This window comes from Hippopotamus amphibius, chromosome 2 (genome assembly GCF_030028045.1).
Source record: "Hippopotamus amphibius kiboko isolate mHipAmp2 chromosome 2, mHipAmp2.hap2, whole genome shotgun sequence".
Classification (NCBI taxonomy): Eukaryota; Metazoa; Chordata; class Mammalia; order Artiodactyla; family Hippopotamidae; genus Hippopotamus; species Hippopotamus amphibius.
Window position 1 is genome coordinate 215,556,199 of NC_080187.1, and position 20,573 is coordinate 215,576,771.

The window sequence follows — 20,573 nt, forward strand, 5'->3', positions numbered from 1 at the left end:
TTCCCACCTCTTTCCAGCCCTACTTTACAAATGAGCCATGCTGAACCGACTTCAGGTCCCAGAGCAAGTCCGGCCCAGCTCTGGAGGGGTGCAACTGCATATCCTCCTGCTTCTGCGAGAAACTCCTCCCCTCCTTGTCCTCAGAGCACATTTCTGTCCCTCCTCTGAGCCTCAGCCCAGCTCTGACCTCCTCTGTGAAACCTCCCTCTGCTCTTCCCGGCACCCCACCCCACACCCACCCCATGCTCTATGCACCTTTCTGCACTAAAGCAATCATCCCACCATCAGGACCCACTCTAGATGCTGGTGGGTTTATTTTCTCACTGGATCGTGAGGCCCTTAAGGGCAGGGACAAAGTACTGTCCCTCACCATAACCCACCCTATATCACAGGGACCTAGCACACGTCTTATCTTCTGGAAGGTGCTCAAATGTTCGTTGAAGTAGTGAATGAACTCCATTTGCATTTTATCTCTGGCTGTGTCTAAACCAAAGAAAATCACACTTGTCTTCTCAGAAGAGGGAACATATTCAAATACCAAGAACTGCAGTTCCTGGTAAGACCTTTTAGAAAATGACGTTACCAACAGCAGCAACTGGAAACTCAGCAGAATGCTAAAGTGCTAAAAACAGAGTGAAATGGGCCAAGACTTGAACAGTCATGGTTTAGGTTGCCTGAAGGGGTGGAGGTGGGGGAGATTCCTGACTGTATAAAGTTTAAGAATCACAGACAACTTCTTTCTTAAGAATTACATATATTTACATTGTGGATTTGGAATACATTTTCACAGGAGTAGCAACTCCAAATCCAAATCCAAAGACCAGCCAATCTGGGAACCTCCCCCAACTGTTAGAGCCAGCATTTCAGATAGGAGATAAGCTGTTTCCAGTTGGAACAGCTTTGGAAAGTCTGCTCTAAAATGAAATCACCTTGTTCTTGTCACTGTCCTCCTCCCCAGCCTTCCTTCTGGGACCAGCCACCATCCTGTGACTCCCAAAGGAGGCTGCCCTCTCTAGTTCTCCATGAGGCTCCCTGGGTGGTTGGGGCTATGGGGAGGGCTCTTCAGCTTGGGGGTGGACAAGTACTCCAACTCATAGCGCCCGCTCTCAGAGGCCTTGTGTGTGAGTTTCTCCTTTATGCCCTCCTTCTGGCTCCTCTTGTGCTCAATAATCTGCTGGAGTTGGTACCCAGCATATTCTGGCTTGGTCGTCAGCGGGCCAGCTGGCACAGCTACGCCAAGAACATCTGACACCATGTAGGGGCGCAGCCAGCCCACCAAAGGAGTGCTTCCAGGGCTATAGTGGGTCTGCTTGTGGTAGAAGAGAAGCCCATCTACCTACAAGAGAGGAAACCAGGGATCAGAATGACTTCTGGGGCCACATGTTCCCAGGAGAGCTACACGCACCAGGACAGCTCTTGCGGTCCAGCTCTTTTTTCTGGGTCACTGCCAGAGGAAAAAGAGTCCTCGTTTCTCACACATCAATTTCTATAAATGAAGAAATGGCCTAGAAAACTAAATTTTAGAAAATAAAAACATAAAAAGTACTTTCTCATTTACAGGATGCTTTCTTACCCACTATTTCACCCTCTTACCCACCATGAAAGTGTCTGAGAAATGGAGCTGCTCAGGCTTAGGGAGTTCTGGGACCTCCCTCAAACACACAGTGAGTATGAAGCAGAAATTCAACTTGAACCCAGGTCTTTGGTGGGGGATGTGCTCCACACAGGGAACAGAGCAGGGGAACTGGACAAGCCCCTCCAAGATGCTGGACTGCTGAGCGCAGGGGAAACGGCCTGTTAAGGAGCCCTGCTCCCCAGCTATTGTTGGCTGCCTAAACCTCCCCCTAAATTGTTTGTGAGCTATGTTCTGGGAAACTCAGTTTTTCTCAACGGGAAGACCTCCCACAGTCCCATATTTTCTTTTCTGTGATTCAGTGACTCATCTCTAAAAAGCATTTATTGTCACTGGGGCATAAGGGTTATAAATAAAGATGGTGTTCTTACCACCTTCTTAATTGACTCCCAGAAATGGAGGCAAATCAGCCTTTGCCATTTCCTCATTCGGGAAGCTGTGATCCTTTTAGCAAAATTATATCCAGTTCAAACAAATATTTGTGGGTGACTAGGCAGAATTTTAAAGGGTATGATAGGCAAAGGAAGTCTGCTTGTAGGGTAACTGCAGATTCTGAGGATGACAAAAGACTGCCCAGGACTGAGGCAATTCTGGGGCCATGAGACTTTCAGCACTAAAACCAGGGAAGTCCTGGGCAACCTGGGACAAGTTGGTCACCCCACTGCCTTGCCACTGCTCAACAAGCACTGCCATCCCTGGGGACCATTTGCTCTTCGGAGGAAGGAAGGATTAGGAATTCACTGCTCTGCAGTCTGTCAGTCACAGAAGCCACAGCCGTGGCAGTCAAACAAGGGGTCTGATTCTCAGGCTTGTGGCAGAAAGAGGCACACAAGAACCTAGGAATGCAAGCCTCACCCCTCTCTGGGCCTCAGTTTCTCCATCTGTAAAATGAGGGAGTTAGATGAGTTGTGCTTTCAGGGCCCTTCCAGCTCTGGCATTCTGACTTATCTGGCAGGGTGGAGCTGAGGCTCTAAAGGGCCATGAGCACATCCTTTCCCAAGAGTCAGCTTTCAGCCCTTTTCTGATGCTTTGACACAGCAAAGTCAGAGGATCTCTTAAGACTTTGTATTTCCTCGCATCCTACAGTCATGTCAGAGCAATAAAGACAATGGTTTTGTTACCTCAAAAGGGAAATCCATAGACAGCACCTTACACAGGCTCTCAGGGGTACAAGGGAAATTCTTTAGTCCCACAAATTTAAACTGAAACATAAATTAGAACAAAGAATTAGTACATGTTACAAACAATATTGGTTCCAGCAACTGAAGAGCTATATCAAAGAAGAAAAGTTTTCAGTCTCATCCTCCCCTCTACCTATCCTCTGAATTACTAGGTCAAGGGTTCTCAACCTTGCTTTATAAAGGAGAACCATCTGGGAAACTCTTAAAAATTACTCATGCCCAGCCCCCACCCTGAGATTCTGACTGAAGTGCTCTGGGGTGGGGTCCAGGCATTTTTTTTTTTGTAAGCTCTCCAGTTGATTTTAACACGCAGTCAGGACTGAAAACCACTGCCCTGTGCTAGGTTTAGGGATTCTATGTTATTCTCCTAGCACTATGACAGTTGCCCCTAATGAAGGGCTGGTAAAGCCCCTCTCACACCAGCAAAATTTTTTACGCTGAAGCAGTATACCAAAGTGATTAGGACTACAACAACCTCTAAGTCAGATTGCCTGGGTTTGAATCTCAGGTCTGCCAATCATTTAATCTCCATATGTCTCCATTTTCCCATCTGTAAAAAGGGATAAAAGTATCTACTTCATAGGGTTGTTATGCACATTCAATGAGACAGTACATGTAGTGCACACAGAATAGCATCTCAGAACCCATGTTCCCTTTCCTCAGTGTATGTTCTCCCAGGACCTTACTGATAACATCACTGGAAGTACTGGCCCCATTTAGTGTCCTGTTACTGGTTATCCAGTTTCCTTTAAAAATGCTGTAAGCAACCAAAAAAAAAAAAAAAAAAAAAAAAAGCCAGTCTACAGGGCTAATAAAATGCAATGAAAATAGCTGCCCCATATTTAATCACTGAGAAGAGCAAAGACACTTGGGCTACCATCCTGGACTGTGGGACCTTGAGGAAGGCAGCCCCCTCTCTGAGCCTATATTTTCACCTATAAAAAGAGGGGACTGACTAGAGGAGGTCACTCTTAGCTCAGATACAAAAACAGAAGTTCTCAAACTGTGGTCCATGGACCAGCAGTATTGGTTTCACTGGGGAACTTGTTAGAAATGCAAATTCTCAGGCTTTACCCAGATGTACTGAGTCAGAAACTCTCGCGGTGAGGCCCAAGAGCCTACGTTTTACCAAGTCTCCAGAGGCTGTGGATGCATGCAACAGTTTGAGAATTCTAAATAGGGTTATGAAGAAAAGCAGCTATTAGCATTTTATATCAACCACTGTTTATTGAGCGCTCACCATAAGTATTATGCTAGGAAGACCTGCATATTTATATAATTTGGTTCTTAAAACAACCCTGTAAAGTAGGTGCTATTAACCCTATTAAACAGATGAAGAAATTAAGACCAAGTGAAGATATTAGCTTAACTTAGTAATTGTTAAAGCCCAAACTGGAAACTGGATAACTGCTAAGTCCATACTTTTCCCACTATGCCATGCTGCCTCAAAAAGAAAAAAAAAAGATAATTTCATTTATAATGATTATATTTAGATAATGGACCAAACCAAACCAATGCACATAAAGAACTCTGCAATCCTAACACAAGGCCTTACGGGATTGAGCTTGGTTTTCTCTCCCAGTCCTTCTTCTTCTGGTAACTTTGAATGCATCCAGTAGAATCGGAAATCAGTCTGCCAGAGAAGAGAAAAGGAAAGATGAATACTGCTCACCTCAAACTCTAATATGAACAAAAACACCCCGTTCTAAAAAGCTACCTAATGGCCAAAAGGTACAAACTTCCGGTTATAAGATAAATAAGTACTAGGGATGGAAAGTACAACACGATGACTATAGTTAACTCTGTTGTCTGAGTTATGAGAGCTGTTGAGAGTAGATCCTAAGAGTTCTCATAGAAAGGGAAGAAAAAAATATTTTTTTTCTTTTCTTCCCCCTTTTTGGTATCTATATGAGATGATGGGTGTTAATTAATACACAATATATGTAAGTCAAATCATTGTGCTGTACACAGTAAACTTATGCAGTGTTGCATGTCAGTTAAATTTCAATAAAACTGGGGAAAAAAATAGCCATCTGATTTATGAAGACCTAAGCCCTTCTCTCACCCTCATTTCCCTTAAAACACTGCCAAAGGTCAGGAAGATGTTCACACAATCTTTGAATATTTTTTCCTTAAAATCCAATAGGATTATTAATAGCAGTAATGCCAACATTTATCACTGAAGGCCTACTATGTCTCAGGCTCCATGCTAAGGACCTTACACACATAATCGTATTAATCCTCAACCACCCTCTGAGAATTGTATTATCTCCACTTTATAGGTGAGGACTCTGAGGCTCAGAGAGATTACGTCACTCACCCAGGTGCACACAGAAATACTATGGGACCAGGACTCTCCAACTCCAAAGTACATCATGTTAACCTTTGTTTTATTTTACCTGAGGATTAGAAACTACTTTATAGTTGTAATTTCTCATAAACTACTTTATTCCCGTCTCAGCTTCCATATCTAAATGATGAGGAGTAATAACAACAGCACATACTTACCTTTTAGAGTTGTTGTAAGGGATTCAATGAGATCATGCTCACAAAGTGCACAGCAATGCACGTCTTGGCTATTTTTGTTGTCATTGTTTTGTTTTTTTATCTTTCGGCCGCACTGCACGGCACATGGGATCTTAGTTTCCTGACCAGGGATTGAACCTGTGCCCCCTGCAGTGGAAGCGCGGTTCTTAACCACTAGACCGCCAGGGAAGTAGCTTGACTATTATCCTTTGAATGAGATGCATGTTAGAATTCTGAAGTACCACCACCTAGCATGATTTGGAAACCTAGCTTGGGGTAATGGCTATGGAAGGAAGCAGCCTGTGGTGGTTATCTGTGATTCGCACACTTGGGCCTGCATGAAGATCACCTGGAGGCTTCTTAAAACATAAGCCCTAAGGACTTCTCTGGTGGCACAGTGGTTAGGAATCTGCCTGCCAATCTCAGATGCCACAGAGCAACTAGGCCAGAGTGCCACAACTACTGAAGCCCGCACGTCTAGAGCCTGTGCTCTGAAACAAGAGAAGCCACCGCTGTGAGAAACCCGCGTGCCACAACTAAGGGTAGCCCCTGCTCACTGCAACTACAGAAAGCCCACATGCAGCAATGAAGACCCAACGCAGCCAAAAATAAAAATTAACTAAAAAAACAAAAAGCAAAAACAAAAAACACATAAGCCCCATCCCCAGTTTCTGATTCAGTAGATCTAAGAATGTGCATTACTAGCAACTTTCTGAGGCCACACATTGAGAACCACGACGATAAACTAAGTGACGGGAGCGCAAAAAACCCAACACTATCAAGCTGGGACAGCGAGGGGAGCACAGGCCCCGAGAAGGACCCGAGGGTGACCTGGCCTCTCTCTGATGCCTGCCTCTGCTGCTCATGAGAACCACCAATCTGAGAAAAACGATGGGGAAGGTGAAACCTGAGGAGAGAATGGGGGGGGGGGGCTCTCCTCACTTGGAAAACCTCCTTCCAGAGCTAGCTCCTCAGACATTTGAGACCCCTGACATGTTCAGGGTCAGGATGCGGCTGGTGAAGGAGTGGAGGTGGCAGAAGTCTCCTTGATGCTGCTTACCATTCCCCCCTCTCTCCCTTGTTCCGCCTGCACAAGGCAGCATCCCCTTCACCCACACGCTCCCCTGCCAGCAGGCTTCCCACACTCTGGAGAGAGGGGAGGGGGCAGTTACAGCATCTACAAAGTCCCACCCTACCCCTCCGCTGTTTCCCTTTCCTCCCCTCAAGAATTGCGACGCTTCCCTTCGTTCCTCCTACCTCTTTTTACACATGAAGCTAATTTAAGCACACTCAAAGATGCAAGGAACATTAGACAATGTTCTTGATATACCACATCCTGTAGACACCAAGAAGTTGGTCACGTACTAAACCCACATGCTGCGCCACTTTCCTAGGAGGAGAGGAGAAAGCAGGAGAAGACATGAGGGGAGTATCAGTCCTTACCTGGCAGTCATAAAAAGGGTGTCCCCGCCAGCACATCACATCCAGGACATAGTAGGTCTGGTTCACCTCACTGTAAATGCAGTCCAGAATGGTGTAGTCTGGGGACACAAAGCAGAATGTCAGTACAGCGTTCCCCTTCCCATCAGGGTTCCCTCCCCCACAATCTAGGGAGCCCCATCTTAGGGACTTGGGAACTGAATCCAACGATCCTCAGTGCTCACAGCAAGCACCAGCATTACAGGACAAAGTTCTGCACAGCCTTTTCTGGTTGCCTGGTACAGCCTAAGGGTGACCTGAGGTATGACAGCACAAGAGGGATCAAGGCCACGTGTGAACTCTGAACCTGTAGACAAACTGGGACATTTACTCACCTCAGAAAAGCTCAAGTTTGAAGGGAAGTAATCTTCCATTTTAGCTTACAATTACTTTTTGAGTTCCTATCATAGGCTCTGTGTTCTGTGGGGAATATTAACTATAAGTAATCCCTGCCTTTAAGGTAGTTACAATCTAGTTGAGATAAGATGATTGCAGAGGAAAGAACCAAGAGCCTGGGCAGGCAGAGACGAGAGAACGGTTCAGGCCCAGCTCTGCCAATTCCTCGCTGAATGACTGTGGGCAAACCTTTGTGACCTTAGTCTCCTTGGCTGGGCCCTGATGGGAGGGAGAAGCTAAGGTTAGAACAATGATAAAGGAGAAAAGGGACTTCGGCAGGAAGCCTCAGCAACAGCTTACTGTATATTACACTTGGCCTTTTGAGGGACCTTTCTGCAGAAAACCACGCTTGTCACCTCATGATAGAAGTCCACGGGAAAGGCACATCGACTTTAATTCAGGTGAGTATTGCCCAGCAGGCCTCAGAAGTTGCAACTACTCTGCAACTGAGGAGGCCTGCCCTTGAAGGAGAGCCCAGTGGGCAGGATATTACCTGTGTGTAGTTTCAAAGGCATGCTTTTAGAGTGGGTCTTTAAAACAACTAACTAAGCAACTAACCAAGCACTGTCTCTTACTGATTATAAAACTTAATAAACAGACAATTGCATGGAGGTACCTTTTGCTGTTGTTGAGTTTTGCCTGTTGCCTCCTGGCAGAAGGGAAGAAAACCTGTTGACACAGTAGCCACTCTTGGTGTAGGCACTGGTAGAACCCTGTGTGGACAGTTACCATTCTTGTCAGGCATCAAGGTCTCCTCACCCTCTTGCTTCCACATTCTGCAGGGGTACCATCAGCCCAAAGATGGCTCTCACCAAATCCCTCCTGCAGGAAAGCGTTTCACAGCTGCCTCATCAAATCCCTCCTGCAGGAAAGCGTTTCACAGCTGCCGTGGCAGATAAGGAACAGAGAGTGTGCAGAGAACCCCTCCCGCTACAGACCAGGCAAGCTGGCGCAGGGGGCAGGAGCAGTTACTCACCCTGGAGGCCACAATAAGGGCTCTTTTTCCAACAGGGCACACGACCACAATCCACTCCTGCCCCAAATCTGAAGGGACGTCAATTAACCACTCTGACAGCATTAACTGGGAACACAAAAAATGGTATTAAAAATCAACAGGGCTAGAACATACATATCGATAATGACCTTGAATGTAAATGGACTAAATGCACCAACCAAAAGACACAGACTGGCTGAATGGATACAAAACCAAGACCCATATATATGCTGTCTACAAGAGACCCACTTCACACCTAGGGACACATACAGACTGAAAGTGAGGGGATGGAAAAACATATTCCATGCAAATGAAAATCAAAAGAAAGCTGGAGTAGCAATACTCCTATCAGATAAAATAGACTTTAAAATAAAAAATGTTACAGGAGACAAGAAAGGACATTACATAAAGATCAAGGGATCCATCCAAGAAGAGGAGATAACAATTATAAATATATATGCACCCAATATAGGAGCACCTCTATACATAAGGCAAATGCTAACAACTATGAAAGAGGAAATGCAAGGCAGAAATAGAGACACAGATGTAGAGAACAAACATATGGACACCAAGTGGGGAAAGCAGGGAGGGTTGGTGGGGGATGAATTGTGAGATTGGGATACCAAATTGTACACTCTAAATATATGCTGTTTATTGTCTGTTAACTGTATCTCAATAAAAGTTCTTAAAAAAAAAATCAACAGGGCTGTGCTGCTCCCATGTTTACAATGACAAAGAATTCACATCCTATGTATAGAATGAAAATACACGTAGAAGAATGAGAACAGAAAAGGGTGACGGTGGGACCTCCACCCCACTAGCTCTTAGTAGTCAGCTTGTCTCCTGCTCACTGTGAACTTCAACTTCTCACCTTCATTATCTGCATCCATACCCATTCTTACTAGAATGTTAAATCTTAAAGAATGTTAGGAAATCTGCCTTAAATTAAAAAGAAACGGGGGCGGGGGGGGTGCTGTTGCAAAATGAATTTGAAAAAATTTACTTTTCCATTCATCATTAGTCCCTTCCTTCTATACACAGACTTTGGCCTATCAAGTAATCCCTCCCACTAAATCTCTCATCTCTCCTTCCCCTTAGACCACAAAATATTCAACCCATAATCCTCAAAACCAAGGCAAAAATGAAAACCTTTTATCACTCTACATTTCTATTAAGCTAGTCCACTGTCTCGATTTTTTTAACTACTTCATATTTCTTGCTGCTGCCTTCCCAGCCACTCTGACACGCACAGTCCAGGTTTGCTACCTCACAGCCCCGCTTGACCTCCTTGTAGCCAAGTACCTCTATTCTCTCACCTCCCCCTCCTTCCTCTACTCCTGGTGTGATGCTGCCAGTCACATCCCCCTCCTTGACACATGCTCCCTTTCCCCATGACACAGTGCTTTTCTGTTTTTCCTCCAAACATTCTTCCACATACTCGCCCAAAATATGTAGATAATCTTCAGGGGGCTGTTTTAGGTCCCCCTTTTCTTTTCTCTTAGATGCTGTCTCCCATGGGGGTGGAACTCATCTACCTCTGGAGTTTCACTTGTCATTTCTAAGAGGATGCCTCCTAATTCATCTCCAAACTTCTTTCCTTTCCTCCAAACCTATATTTCCAGCTGTCCACTTGGTATGTCTCTCTCTGCTGGTCCTCTCTGTACCTTAAACTCAGCATAGCTGAAACGGAATTCACTGCCTTCTGTTGCCCAAGTACTTCCCATCCCTGAAATACCCACCCTTCACTTTCTGCATTCTGTGCCCTGTTAATGTCATCACCTCCCTCTCTGTTACTCAATCTTAAACCCAAGGCATAACCAACACTCCCTTAAAGAATAGCAGTACTCCCATCTTGCCAGATGGTGGGTGAAAAGGCTGAGAAGCCAGATACTAAGGAGAAAAAACCTGAAGCCAAGAAGGCTGATGCTGGTGGCAAGGTTAAAAAGGTGAAGCAGATTAACAGGGGGAAGCCCCACTGCAGCCAAAACCCTGTCCTGGTCAGAGGAACTGGCAGATATTCCTGATTGGCTATGTATTCCAGAAAGACCTTGTACAAGAGGAAATACTCAGCAGCTAAATCCAAGGTTGAAAAGAAAAAGAAGGTGAAGGTTCTTGCTACTCTCACAAAACCAGTTGGTGGTGACAAGAATGGTGGTACCCGGGTGGTTAAGCTTCACAAAATGCCTAGGTATTATCCTACTGAAGATGTGCCTCAAAAGCTGTTGAGTCACAGCAAAAAGCCCTTCAGTAAGCCCGTGAGAAAACTGCACACCAGCATTACTTCTGGGACCATTCTCATCATCCTCACTGGGCGCCACAGAGGCAAGAGGGTCATTTTCCTGAAGCAGCTGAGCAGTGGCTTGCTACTTGTGACTGGGCCTCTGTCCCTCAATCGAGTTCCTCTGCAGAGAACACACCAGAAATCTGTCACTGCCACCTCCACCAAAATTGATATCAATGGTGTGAAAATCCCAAGAAATCAAGAAGCTGCGTAAGTCCAGGCACCAGGAAGGTGAGATCTTCGACACAGAAAGAGAGAAATACGAAATTACAGAGCAGCGCAAGGCTGATCAGAAAGCTGTGGACTCACAAATTCTGTGCAGAACCAAAGCTGTTCCTCAGCTCCAGGGCTACCTCTGCTCTGTGTTTGCTCTTACCAATGGAATTTATCCTCACAAAGTAGTGTTCTAAACTTCTTACAAAAAACCTAACTAAATCACTCCAGTCCAAAAAAAAAAAAAGAGTAGCAGTAATACAACCAAAAGCACAAATGATGAAACAAAAGATAGATTAATTAGACTACATCAAAACGTAAAACTTTTGTGCTGCCGAAAATATCATCAAGAAAGTGAAAAGACAACCCACAGAATAGGAAGTATTTGCAAATCATGTATTTCATAAGGAACTTATATCTAGAATATATAAAGAACTCTTATAACTCAAAAATAAAAGACAAATAACCCAATCTTTAAGTGGGCAAAGAATTTGAATAGACATTTCTCCAAAGTTATACAAATGGCTAAGAAGCTCATGAAAAGAAGCTCAACAGCATTAGTTACTAGGGAAATGCAAATCAAAACCATGAAACATCACTTCACACCCACTAGGATGGCTTTACTCAAAAGGATGGACACTAACAAGTACTGGTAAAGATGTGGAGAAACAAACTCACACATTGCTGGTGGGAATGTAAAAAAGTGTAGTCACTTTGGAAAACAGTCTGGTAGTTCCCGAGTTATCATATGGCCTAGTAACTCCACTCCCAGGTATATACCCAAGAGAAATGAAAACATATGTCCATGCAAAAACATGTAAATAAATGTTCATAGCAGCAATATTCATTTAAAAGCCCCAAAGTGGAAACAACTCAAATGGCCATCAACTGATGAATGGATAAACAAAATGTAGTACACCTATACAACAGAATATTACTTGAAAAAAAATGAAAAGGAATGAAGCTCTAACACATGCTACAACATAAGTGACCCTGGAAAACCTTTTGCTAAGTGCAAGAAGCCAGACACAAAGGGACATATCTCATATGACTCCATTTATATGAAATGTCCAAAATAGGCAAATCCATAGAGACAGAAAGTAGATTAGTGATTGCTAGGGCCTGGAGGGAAGGGGAAATGGGGAGTAACTGCTAATGGGTGTGAAAATATTCTGGAATTAGGTAGTGGTGATGGTTGCACAGCTCTGTGAATTACTAAAAAAACACTGAATTGTACACTGTAAATGAGTGACTTGTATAGTGTGTGAATTATATCTCAATATGGCTGTTTTAGAAAACAGCAGTAGCAGCTAATACTGTGGGGCATTCATTATAGGCTCTGGGCTAGGTACTGAAGGTACACGATTTCATTTACTCCTTCTAACAATCCTATGAGATAGGTAGTATTACTATGCCCCCTTTTACAGATAAGAAACTAGAGACTTAGACTGGTTAAGTAACTTGCCCATGGTCAACACAGCCTGACTCTGAGGTAAGGTCTATGCGACCTGAGCTTAAACCCTTATCCGCTTCTCACATTGCCTCTCCTAGCCATAAATTCTGGTCATGCCGCCTGGCAACATCTTTCACACTCATGACCTCTTTTCCTTCCCATTTTCACTGCCCTCAGCACCCATCATCAGATCTTTTAGCAAACCTAAGCTCCCTACCACAGTCTCCCTCTTCCAGGCCTTTCTACACTGATGTGGGAGTCATCACATGAAGTCCCACCTCTGCCCCGGCTCAAAAATTCTTGGTGGTTCCTCACCATCTAGACCATAGTCTAAACCCCTGTACGTATTTCAGCTATACTCCTCCCCCACCCCATGCTGCTGCATCCTCACACACCCGCTACACACTCCTCCTGAACACATCGCATGCTCCTCTCCCGCCTCTGGGCTCCTGCTCAGCCTGATCCTGCTGCCCGAAATGCCCTGAAATGCTCAGTACCTCTGCCGGTCCTACCCATGTTTCAAAGCTGCCTCCTCTTTCATTAACCTTTTCCTGATTTCACAACCCTGCTTCCTCCCCTGTTGGAAGTTAATTTCACTTTCTTATTGCAAAAACCATAATCTACACTTATTCCAGAAGTGCCTGGGCTACCTCTGGCCCATGTCTATCTTCCCCTGAGCATAGCCTAGCTTAACATAGACCAGGGCCTTCAACAATGCTTGCTCAGGGAGGAGAGGAGGGGGGAACAACACACTTCCCTCGTGGTCCAGCAGCTAAGACTCCGTGCTCCCAATGCAGGTGGCCCAGGTTTGATCCCTGGTCAGGGAACTAGATCCCACAAGCTGAACTAAAGATTTCACATGCGGCAACGAAGATCCCGCATGCCACAACTGAGACCCGGCAAAGATAAGATAAATAAATAAGTATTTAAACAAAACATTGTTTTAAAAAACAAAACAAAACAATGCTTGCGCAGGACTTCCCCAGCAGTCCAGCAGTTAGGACTCTGCATTTGCACTGCAGGTAGCAAGTGTTCGATTGGGGAACTAAGATCCTGCATGCCTTGCAGTGTGGCCAAAATTAAAAAAAAAAAAAAAAAAAAAAAGCAATTCTTGCTCAACAGAACTAAATTGTATTTTGTCATAGAAGATGTCCATGCTATATTTGAGGCAGAGGAAGAGGATGGGAGTGTGTGCACCCAGGAACCATATTCTAAAGGTAGGAGAGGATTCTAAGGTGATAAGACATTTGGGTTATAGAGAGAAGTATACGATACCAGGGTAGACCCCTGGCCCCATGCAGATACATGCTCTGCCTTCTGGAATACCTGACTGCCTAGAGCACTGGACAGTCTCCATGCCTGCTTCCCCTACGGTGCCACAAACCACACTGGTTTCCTCTCTGGAACCAATGGCGTACTTAGTCAAGCTTATTATAGTGATCTGTTGTTTCATGGCCTCAACCTTACCTAGGCCAATTGGCTGGCCTGGCGTGGCTGGGCAGGCTCCCAGTATTCAGGGGCAGCTGTACCTGTACTTCTAAATTCCTACCACCTGAGTGTGAAGATCCAAGGCTAGTTAGTCTACCGCTTGGGAAAGACAAGGCGGTGGGGGGGGGGGGGGGGGGGTGGACAGTGCTGGGGTGGGCAGACCTGATCCAAAACTGCTGTATAATGACCATTAAAGAATGACAAGAGGACTGGAGAACTCGAGGTATGGGAGGGGGCGGGGGGTGAAGGGGAAACTGAGACGAAGCGAGAGAGTAGCACAGACATATATATACTACCAACTGTAAAATAGTCAGTGGGAAGTTGTTGTATAACAAAGGGAGTCCAACTCGAGGATAGAAGATGCCTTAGAGGACTGGGGCAGGGAGGGTGGGGGGGACTCGAGGGGGGGGAGTCAAGGAAGGGAGGGAATACGGGGATATGTGTATAAAAACAGATGATTGAACCTGGTGTACCACCAAAAAAAAAAAAAAAAATTAAAAAAAAAAAAAAAAAAAAGGAATGACAAGAATGGCGTCTGCCAGCATATCAACAGCTCAGGGGCTTTTTGCAGCAGGCCAGAAGCCTTTGCTAACAGCATGGGGTAATGATTCCCAAATCTACTACCCAGACTCCATCAGTGACCCCCATGAGCACACAGAACTGTAAGCTATCTCTCTTCATCTCATAAATTTTATGTATATTAGCACTTTCATTGCAGTTCCTATTCCTTCCTCCTGCCTCATCCTCCTCTCTCTATGGCAAGTAAAGAGCTCTGACTGCACAGTAAGGCAGCAGGACCAGCTGTGCCTAGTCTTCTCTGGACCACTCACTTGATTAGCATAGCGTTTTGGTAACTTCTTGCCAGTGTCAATGTCCATTTCCTCATCATCTTTCTTTTCTTCTTCCTCCTCACTGTCCATCCCTGTCCAGTCATCTTCAGCCAACCTTCTGGCATGGTTCACATAATCCAGCCGCTTTCTGGGAAAAGAAAAGGCATTAAGGACAGGTCTTTATGTCTTATAGGAAGACACCCTACAGTGTGACAGATGTAATTCAAAGTCTCCAAATTCAGGAGCAACTTGGGAACTGTGGTGGGAGTAAGAGATGAAAGAATTTCCTTTGTAAGCCTTAACTAGTGACCACCTCCTTACAGATCCTAAATAGGAAACCCTCTCTGAACACACTCAGCCCTGCTTAGTGTTTCCTAAGAATAGGCAAAGTACAATATTTAAAGGAATTCTCAAGGTTTGCTAGTGGCTCATCCCACTCCCACCTACCCCACCCTAGACTCCCATCTCCACCCCAGGTGAGAGCTGACACTTTGCTGCTTGGCAGACATCCAGTTTGAAGGCTCCCAGGGACTGCAGAGAGGAAACACTAAGATGCAGTGAGAAATTTGAGACAAGGACAGCTTCTGGGACTTTCTGAGGACCAGCCAGGCCTTTCTCCAGTTCCTAACTTTCAAAAAAGGCCACTTAGAATAAAACTAAGGAAATCTAAGAAGTATGGATTTTAGTTAATAATAATGTATCAATATTTGTTCTTTAGTTATAACAAGTGTTCTATAAGACATTAGGAATTCCCTAGCGGTCCAGTGCTTAGGACTTGGTACTTTCACTGCTATGGGCCGGGGTTCAATCCTTGGTCAGGGAACTAAGATCCTGCAAGCTGCTTAGCGTGACCCAAAAAAAAAAAAAAAGAGAGAGAGAGGAACTTGACGTCTAGAAGACAGATTTGGGAGGGAGACTTTTCACCATATACTTTTTTATGTATTGTGAATTTTGAATCATATGAATACATTACCTATCCCAAATTAATTAATCACAATTTTTAAAAACTGGGGAGTGGGGGGAAAAGGGGTAATCTGAGAATGTAATCTGCAAGCAACCGAGAAACCACAGGGAAGCATCTCTGCTAAACACATCCAGTGATGAAGCAGTGGGCAAAATGCAGCTGTTGATAGTTCCTCCTAATCCTTAACTCCTTACCCAGAAGAGGCCTGTGTTGTACTGAGAATAAAAGCACAGGCCCCACCTTCAGAGCAGCCCAGCCTCAAACTCTCCTATCCTGCAAGCTCTCTTTCCCCGTTTGCTCATCTTGGCATTGAGACTTAAGTGTATGGAAGACATTTCCTCAGATAGCCTGTGGAATTATTTGTCTTGAACTCCCAAGGGCTCCACAGAAACATCTGGGCTAAAAGAAGACAGGAAGCCCACACCAAAGCCAGGAGTCAGAGTGCAGGAGAAGCCACACAGGGAATGTGGGGAGTGGAAGTCTGGGCAAGGCTTTCACAAGTCCCTAAACTGCAAAGCTCAGTAGTGATGCCAGGAAAAAAGAAAAATTTAACCAGATAGTTGAGCTTTTGCTTTCAAACTTCAGTCTCTCCCTACTCTCTCATCTTTTTCCCAAGCTCTGGGTATAAAGGATATCTAGCTCTGGCAGGATTTACCCCTCCCAACCGTGCGGGCAAGACAAACCACTGTGAAGGGGGCTCTGTAGAGACAAGCCTGGAGCCTCCTGAATGGTTCACAGCTCCCAGCCTACAGGGAGAAGCCAAGGAGTTAAAGTATCCCTTACGATTTCTGCAGTTCCAGTAACCGGCGGCGCCGCTCACTCTGCTCCAAGGAACTGTACTTGGACTTGTACTGGGACAGGCGGGGGTGTGGGGCAGCTGTGCTGTTCAGATCTTGAGACACAGAAAAGCTACTAGCCAGGGCTTGATTCAGCTCTTCCATCTTCCCTACAAAGTGAAACATAAGAAAATGGTTCATTCATTTCGTATCACCTCTTGGGTACAGGCAGTTATGATGTAACATGATGGCTACATTCTTAAAGAACCTCACTCAATCCAAAATCACAATTATTTCCATGGGAAAAAAAGGAAGTTAAAGGGTGAGTTACATATGAGCAGTAACGTTTTTTCTCCCAGATATTTTAATACTGATCATTTTGATAGCTCTGAGTGTACAAACTTCGACATCACTAAGCAAATTCACCTGGTGATGAAATCTAACTTTTGCACTTTGTCATCATTCACCAGGAACCCTGTCATTAATTCCTTCTTACTATCATGGACATCCACCAATGTGATCAAGTATCTGATTTCTTCTTGAATAGTTTTAAAAAGCTGTTACTCAATGACTAATGTTATTTTCTTTTTTTTTAAACTTTTCTTTAAAAATGTAATTTTCTGGACTTCCTAGGTGGCGCAGTGGTTAAGAATCCGCCTGCCAATGCAGGGGACACAGATGCGATCCCTGCCCCAGGAAGATAGCACATGGTGCGAAGGAACTAAGCCCGTGCGCCACAACTACTGAGCCTGTGCTCTAGAGCCCGTAAGCCACAACTACTGAGCCCATGTGCCGCAATTACTGAGGCCCACATGCCTAGAGCCCGTGCTCCGCAACAAGAGAAGCCACCACAATGAAGAGTAGCCCCCGCTCGCCACAACTAAAGAAAGCCCGCGTGCAGTGGCGAAGACCCAATGGAGCCAATAAATTAATTAAAAAATAAAATAATATAAAAATGTAATTTTCTGATGCAAGTTTTATCTGATTGGCTGTTTAGTTCTCTAATAAATGCAAACTCACATCAAGAAAATTCAGCTCCAGGGTAGGTACCGGCTCTGGAGCCCAGGGAGGAAGACAAGAGGCACCAAAAACCCAAACCTGGCAGTTACTTTCTTGTTTAATAGTTTGTTTGTTTGCCTGGGGTGGGCAGAAGGAAGGTTTCAGGGCTACCTCTATAAGACTCACTTGGAAAAGAGCTAGAATATGGAAGGGTGCCTCCCAGTTAATACCAGCTGCTCTAGGAGTATGAAGGACTGACATGTGGTACATTTGGGAGGCAGAGAGTAGATATCATATTGGAGACAGACTACCAAGGGCAACCCTAAAGAATAGGAGTGGAGAGACAGAGGTGAATTCACACTTCACTCACCCTTCCATAAATGAAGGTATGAGGTAGCACAGGAGTTTACCCAAGGATTAAATGTGCCTCAGGGAATTCCCTGGTGGTCCAGTGGTTAGGACTCTGTGCTTTCACTGCCGAGGGCCCAGATTCAATCCCTGGTTGGGCTGCCATGGCGGGAAGAAAAAAAAATTAAAAAAAAAAAAAAAAGATAAAGTGTGCCTCAGGCTGTAAGAAAATAGGAACATTTGGGAGAAATTTGACTCACACAGCTGGGCTGGCCCAACCCTTCAAGTTCTGGTATAAACCAGAGGGGACCACCAGTGCTTAAACCCCACCCCAGGCCAGTCCCAATGCACTGAGCATCAAAATCAACAGGTTCATTGCAGAACCTCTACAGTTAAAAATACAACTCTAGGGCTTCCTAGGTGGTGCAGTGGTTGAGAATCCGCCTGCCATTGCAGGGGACATGGGTTCGATCCCTGCTCCAGGAAGATCCTTAAAAAAGAAAAAAAAAAGAAAAAAAAAAAACAAAAACAACTCTATGGGCCTCTACTTGGCAAGGAGTTATTTTCCACTGCACACTTGAACTCAGATTTTCTTTCTTAATTTACAGCATTAGATTTTTTTTTTAAATGCCCATGCCCCTCGGCTTGTGGGATCTTAGTTCCCCAACCAGGGATCGATCCCCTGCAGTGAAAGCACTGAGTGCTAACCACTGAACGGCCAGGGAATTCCCTACATTTTTTTTTCTAATTTTAAAGGAACTTTTTTTTGTGTGTGGTTAAAAACTCATGACATAAAATTTACCATTTAACCATTTTTAAGTGTACAGTCCAGTTGTGTTAATTACATTTACACTGTTGTGCAGGCAATTTCCAGAACTCTACTACTTTTGCAAAATGGAACCTTCATACCCGTTAAACACATACACAAAAACCCCACCTTTTTAAAACTTAAGATTAACATACCATCAGTGTGGATTTCAGGCATGTCTTAACATATGTTATGCAATTCGGGTGGCCACTCATAGTCTAGCCTAGGTGACTTAGGATCCTAAAGGGTAAGCTCTTTTCTGTATTTCTCTGTACTTTTGTGTAAGTTTGAACGCTTCCATGACAAAATTTTTAAAAAATTCACTATGTCTTCGGCTTACCAAAGTTACGAGCAAACCTAAAATACATTTATTAGGTCTCATCATGCTTTAACTCGGTGTGAGCTCTTGCTCTGCCAAAATCCATAAAATCCTTAAGACTGATGCCTTGGACACTGGGGCGGTTCCCTGTACCTCCCTTTATGACTGTCCTTGGCTGGCAAGGACTCTTTCAACCCATTCTTCAGATGGTGATGACTCTAATGGTTCTGACCTGCCGGTCATCCTTCACCTGTAATCACCCAGGTTACTTAGAAGTCCCAATTTCAGACCCGCCCAGGCCCCTCCCACGAGCTCCAGACCCCGCTTGTCCCCCGCCACCGCCTCTTCCTCCTCCCCCTCCCCCTCCGGGGCCCCCGCCTCGAATCCCCCAGCTCAGGATCTGGGCCTCCTCGGCGTCTCCCACCGGGCTTCAGTTCGGGGGTCTCTACCTGCTCCACTCGGCCGTCCTCCCCGCCACAGCCCCGCACCGCTTTTTTCTATAGATGGGGTCATATAGGCCTTGCATGACTCGCCCCTGCCCCACACAAAAATCCCTGAGGGGTCCTGGCCCGACAGCCTGGAACTGAAAAGTGGAAGCGCGCCCAAGGAGAGGCCCAGGCCGCGCTCTGCCCCTCCAGGTCACGTCTCGGGAGGCCGGGAGTGTGGAATGGGCCAGAGGGAGTCATAGCTGGGCGCCTAGGGGCAGTTCGGGAGCCGGCAGGGCTCAGGCTCGAACCCAGGACTCACCAGGCCGAGGTGACAATTCCACGCGCAGCCTCCAACATCGCCGCCGGGGGCCGACCAATCAACTGCCTTGAGAGAGCTGGCCCCGCCCCTTTGGCCCACCCACTTCGCGCGGGGCGTTTCCGGCCCCTCCCGCCGTTGAGAACGCTGGGAGTTCTTCCGCGGTTCCGTCCGCGGCTTGTGGTTGCTTCCGCCCTCAACGGCCGGGGTTTTTCCAGTCGGCCCGGGCTGGGGGGTGGGGGTGGGTCCTCCTTCTGCTTTTGTGTTGCGACCTTCCTGCGAGGTGACTTGGCCGGGCCGAGGCCTCACTCCTGGGCACAGGCTTCTCCGGGTTACTTTCGCCAGTAGCGGGAACCCCGCTCTCGTGGCCGGGCATTCAAGGCCCTCCACTCCCTGGGTCCTGCCGCCTCCCCCAGATCCGCACAGTCCCTAGGGGTGCACCAGCATCAGTCCACACCCCCTCCCGTGCCCGTGCTTCATACCGGGCAATATCAGTTGCCTGAGTGACTACCCGCTCCACCCCACCCCCCCCCCGCCACTGCCGCTCGGAGACAATTAATGGTCCCCTCCCCATCCTCTTAGAACGCTGGAAACAAACCTCGGTTACAGCTCCTTTGCTCGCTTTAGTTTTTGTTTCCTGCTCAGCTGTGGGCTTGGCAGTGTTAGGGATCTGGTTTGATTCCTGCATCCGGCGCAAGGCTTGACACTGGTGAAGGAATAATTGAATTAGTACAAAGAGTGGAGGGATGTAGCCGAGATTTAGGAACTTAGAGAGCAGCCTTTGTGGAGTAGGACTGAAGAGATGCAAAATAAAAACGTGAATAGCTGTTTATTGAATACTTACATTGAGGCAGACACCGTGCTTCACACACATTATCTTATTTAATCTTAACGCAAGGAAGTAGAGGCTAAAGTTCAGGTTAAGTAACTTGGCCAAAGTCACAACAGCTGTTGAGCCAAATAATTAAGTTTGCTGCATGTTTGACTTACAGAGAAGTTGGATATTACTATACTACAGAAACAACATATGCGAAGTTGGCACATTTTGAGTCCAAGGAATGCCAAGATGTGGTGGACTCATATATTTTATGTACGTTTCCATCCATTTGGAAGTCAGACTGACAGGGAGGGTAGAGGATGC

General features: G+C 45.7%; 1 protein-coding gene and 1 pseudogene across 3 annotated transcripts; one reads left to right on the forward strand and one right to left on the reverse strand.

Moving 5' to 3' along the window:
• Positions 1 to 741: 741 nt before the first annotated feature.
• On the reverse strand, positions 742 to 19,522 carry SNUPN (snurportin 1). 3 transcript variants are annotated; one of them, XM_057724834.1, is made up of 9 exons: positions 19,436 to 19,522; positions 16,222 to 16,384; positions 14,475 to 14,622; positions 8,192 to 8,296; positions 7,832 to 7,928; positions 6,784 to 6,881; positions 4,370 to 4,447; positions 2,755 to 2,835; positions 742 to 1,336 (listed from the first exon to the last, which is right to left on the reverse strand). In XM_057724834.1, exons 2-9 carry the CDS (start codon positions 16,377 to 16,379, stop codon positions 1,013 to 1,015), a joined length of 1,089 nt encoding a protein of 362 aa, XP_057580817.1. In that variant the 5' UTR covers positions 16,380 to 16,384; positions 19,436 to 19,522; the 3' UTR covers positions 742 to 1,012. The 3 variants fall into 3 exon arrangements, with proteins under 3 accessions (XP_057580817.1, XP_057580816.1, XP_057580818.1); XM_057724833.1 differs by lacking the exon at positions 19,436 to 19,522 and adding an exon at positions 19,138 to 19,406; XM_057724835.1 differs by lacking the exon at positions 19,436 to 19,522 and adding an exon at positions 17,584 to 17,720.
• On the forward strand, positions 10,069 to 10,900 carry LOC130846541 (60S ribosomal protein L6-like; annotated as a pseudogene).
• Positions 19,523 to 20,573: the final 1,051 nt, after the last annotated feature.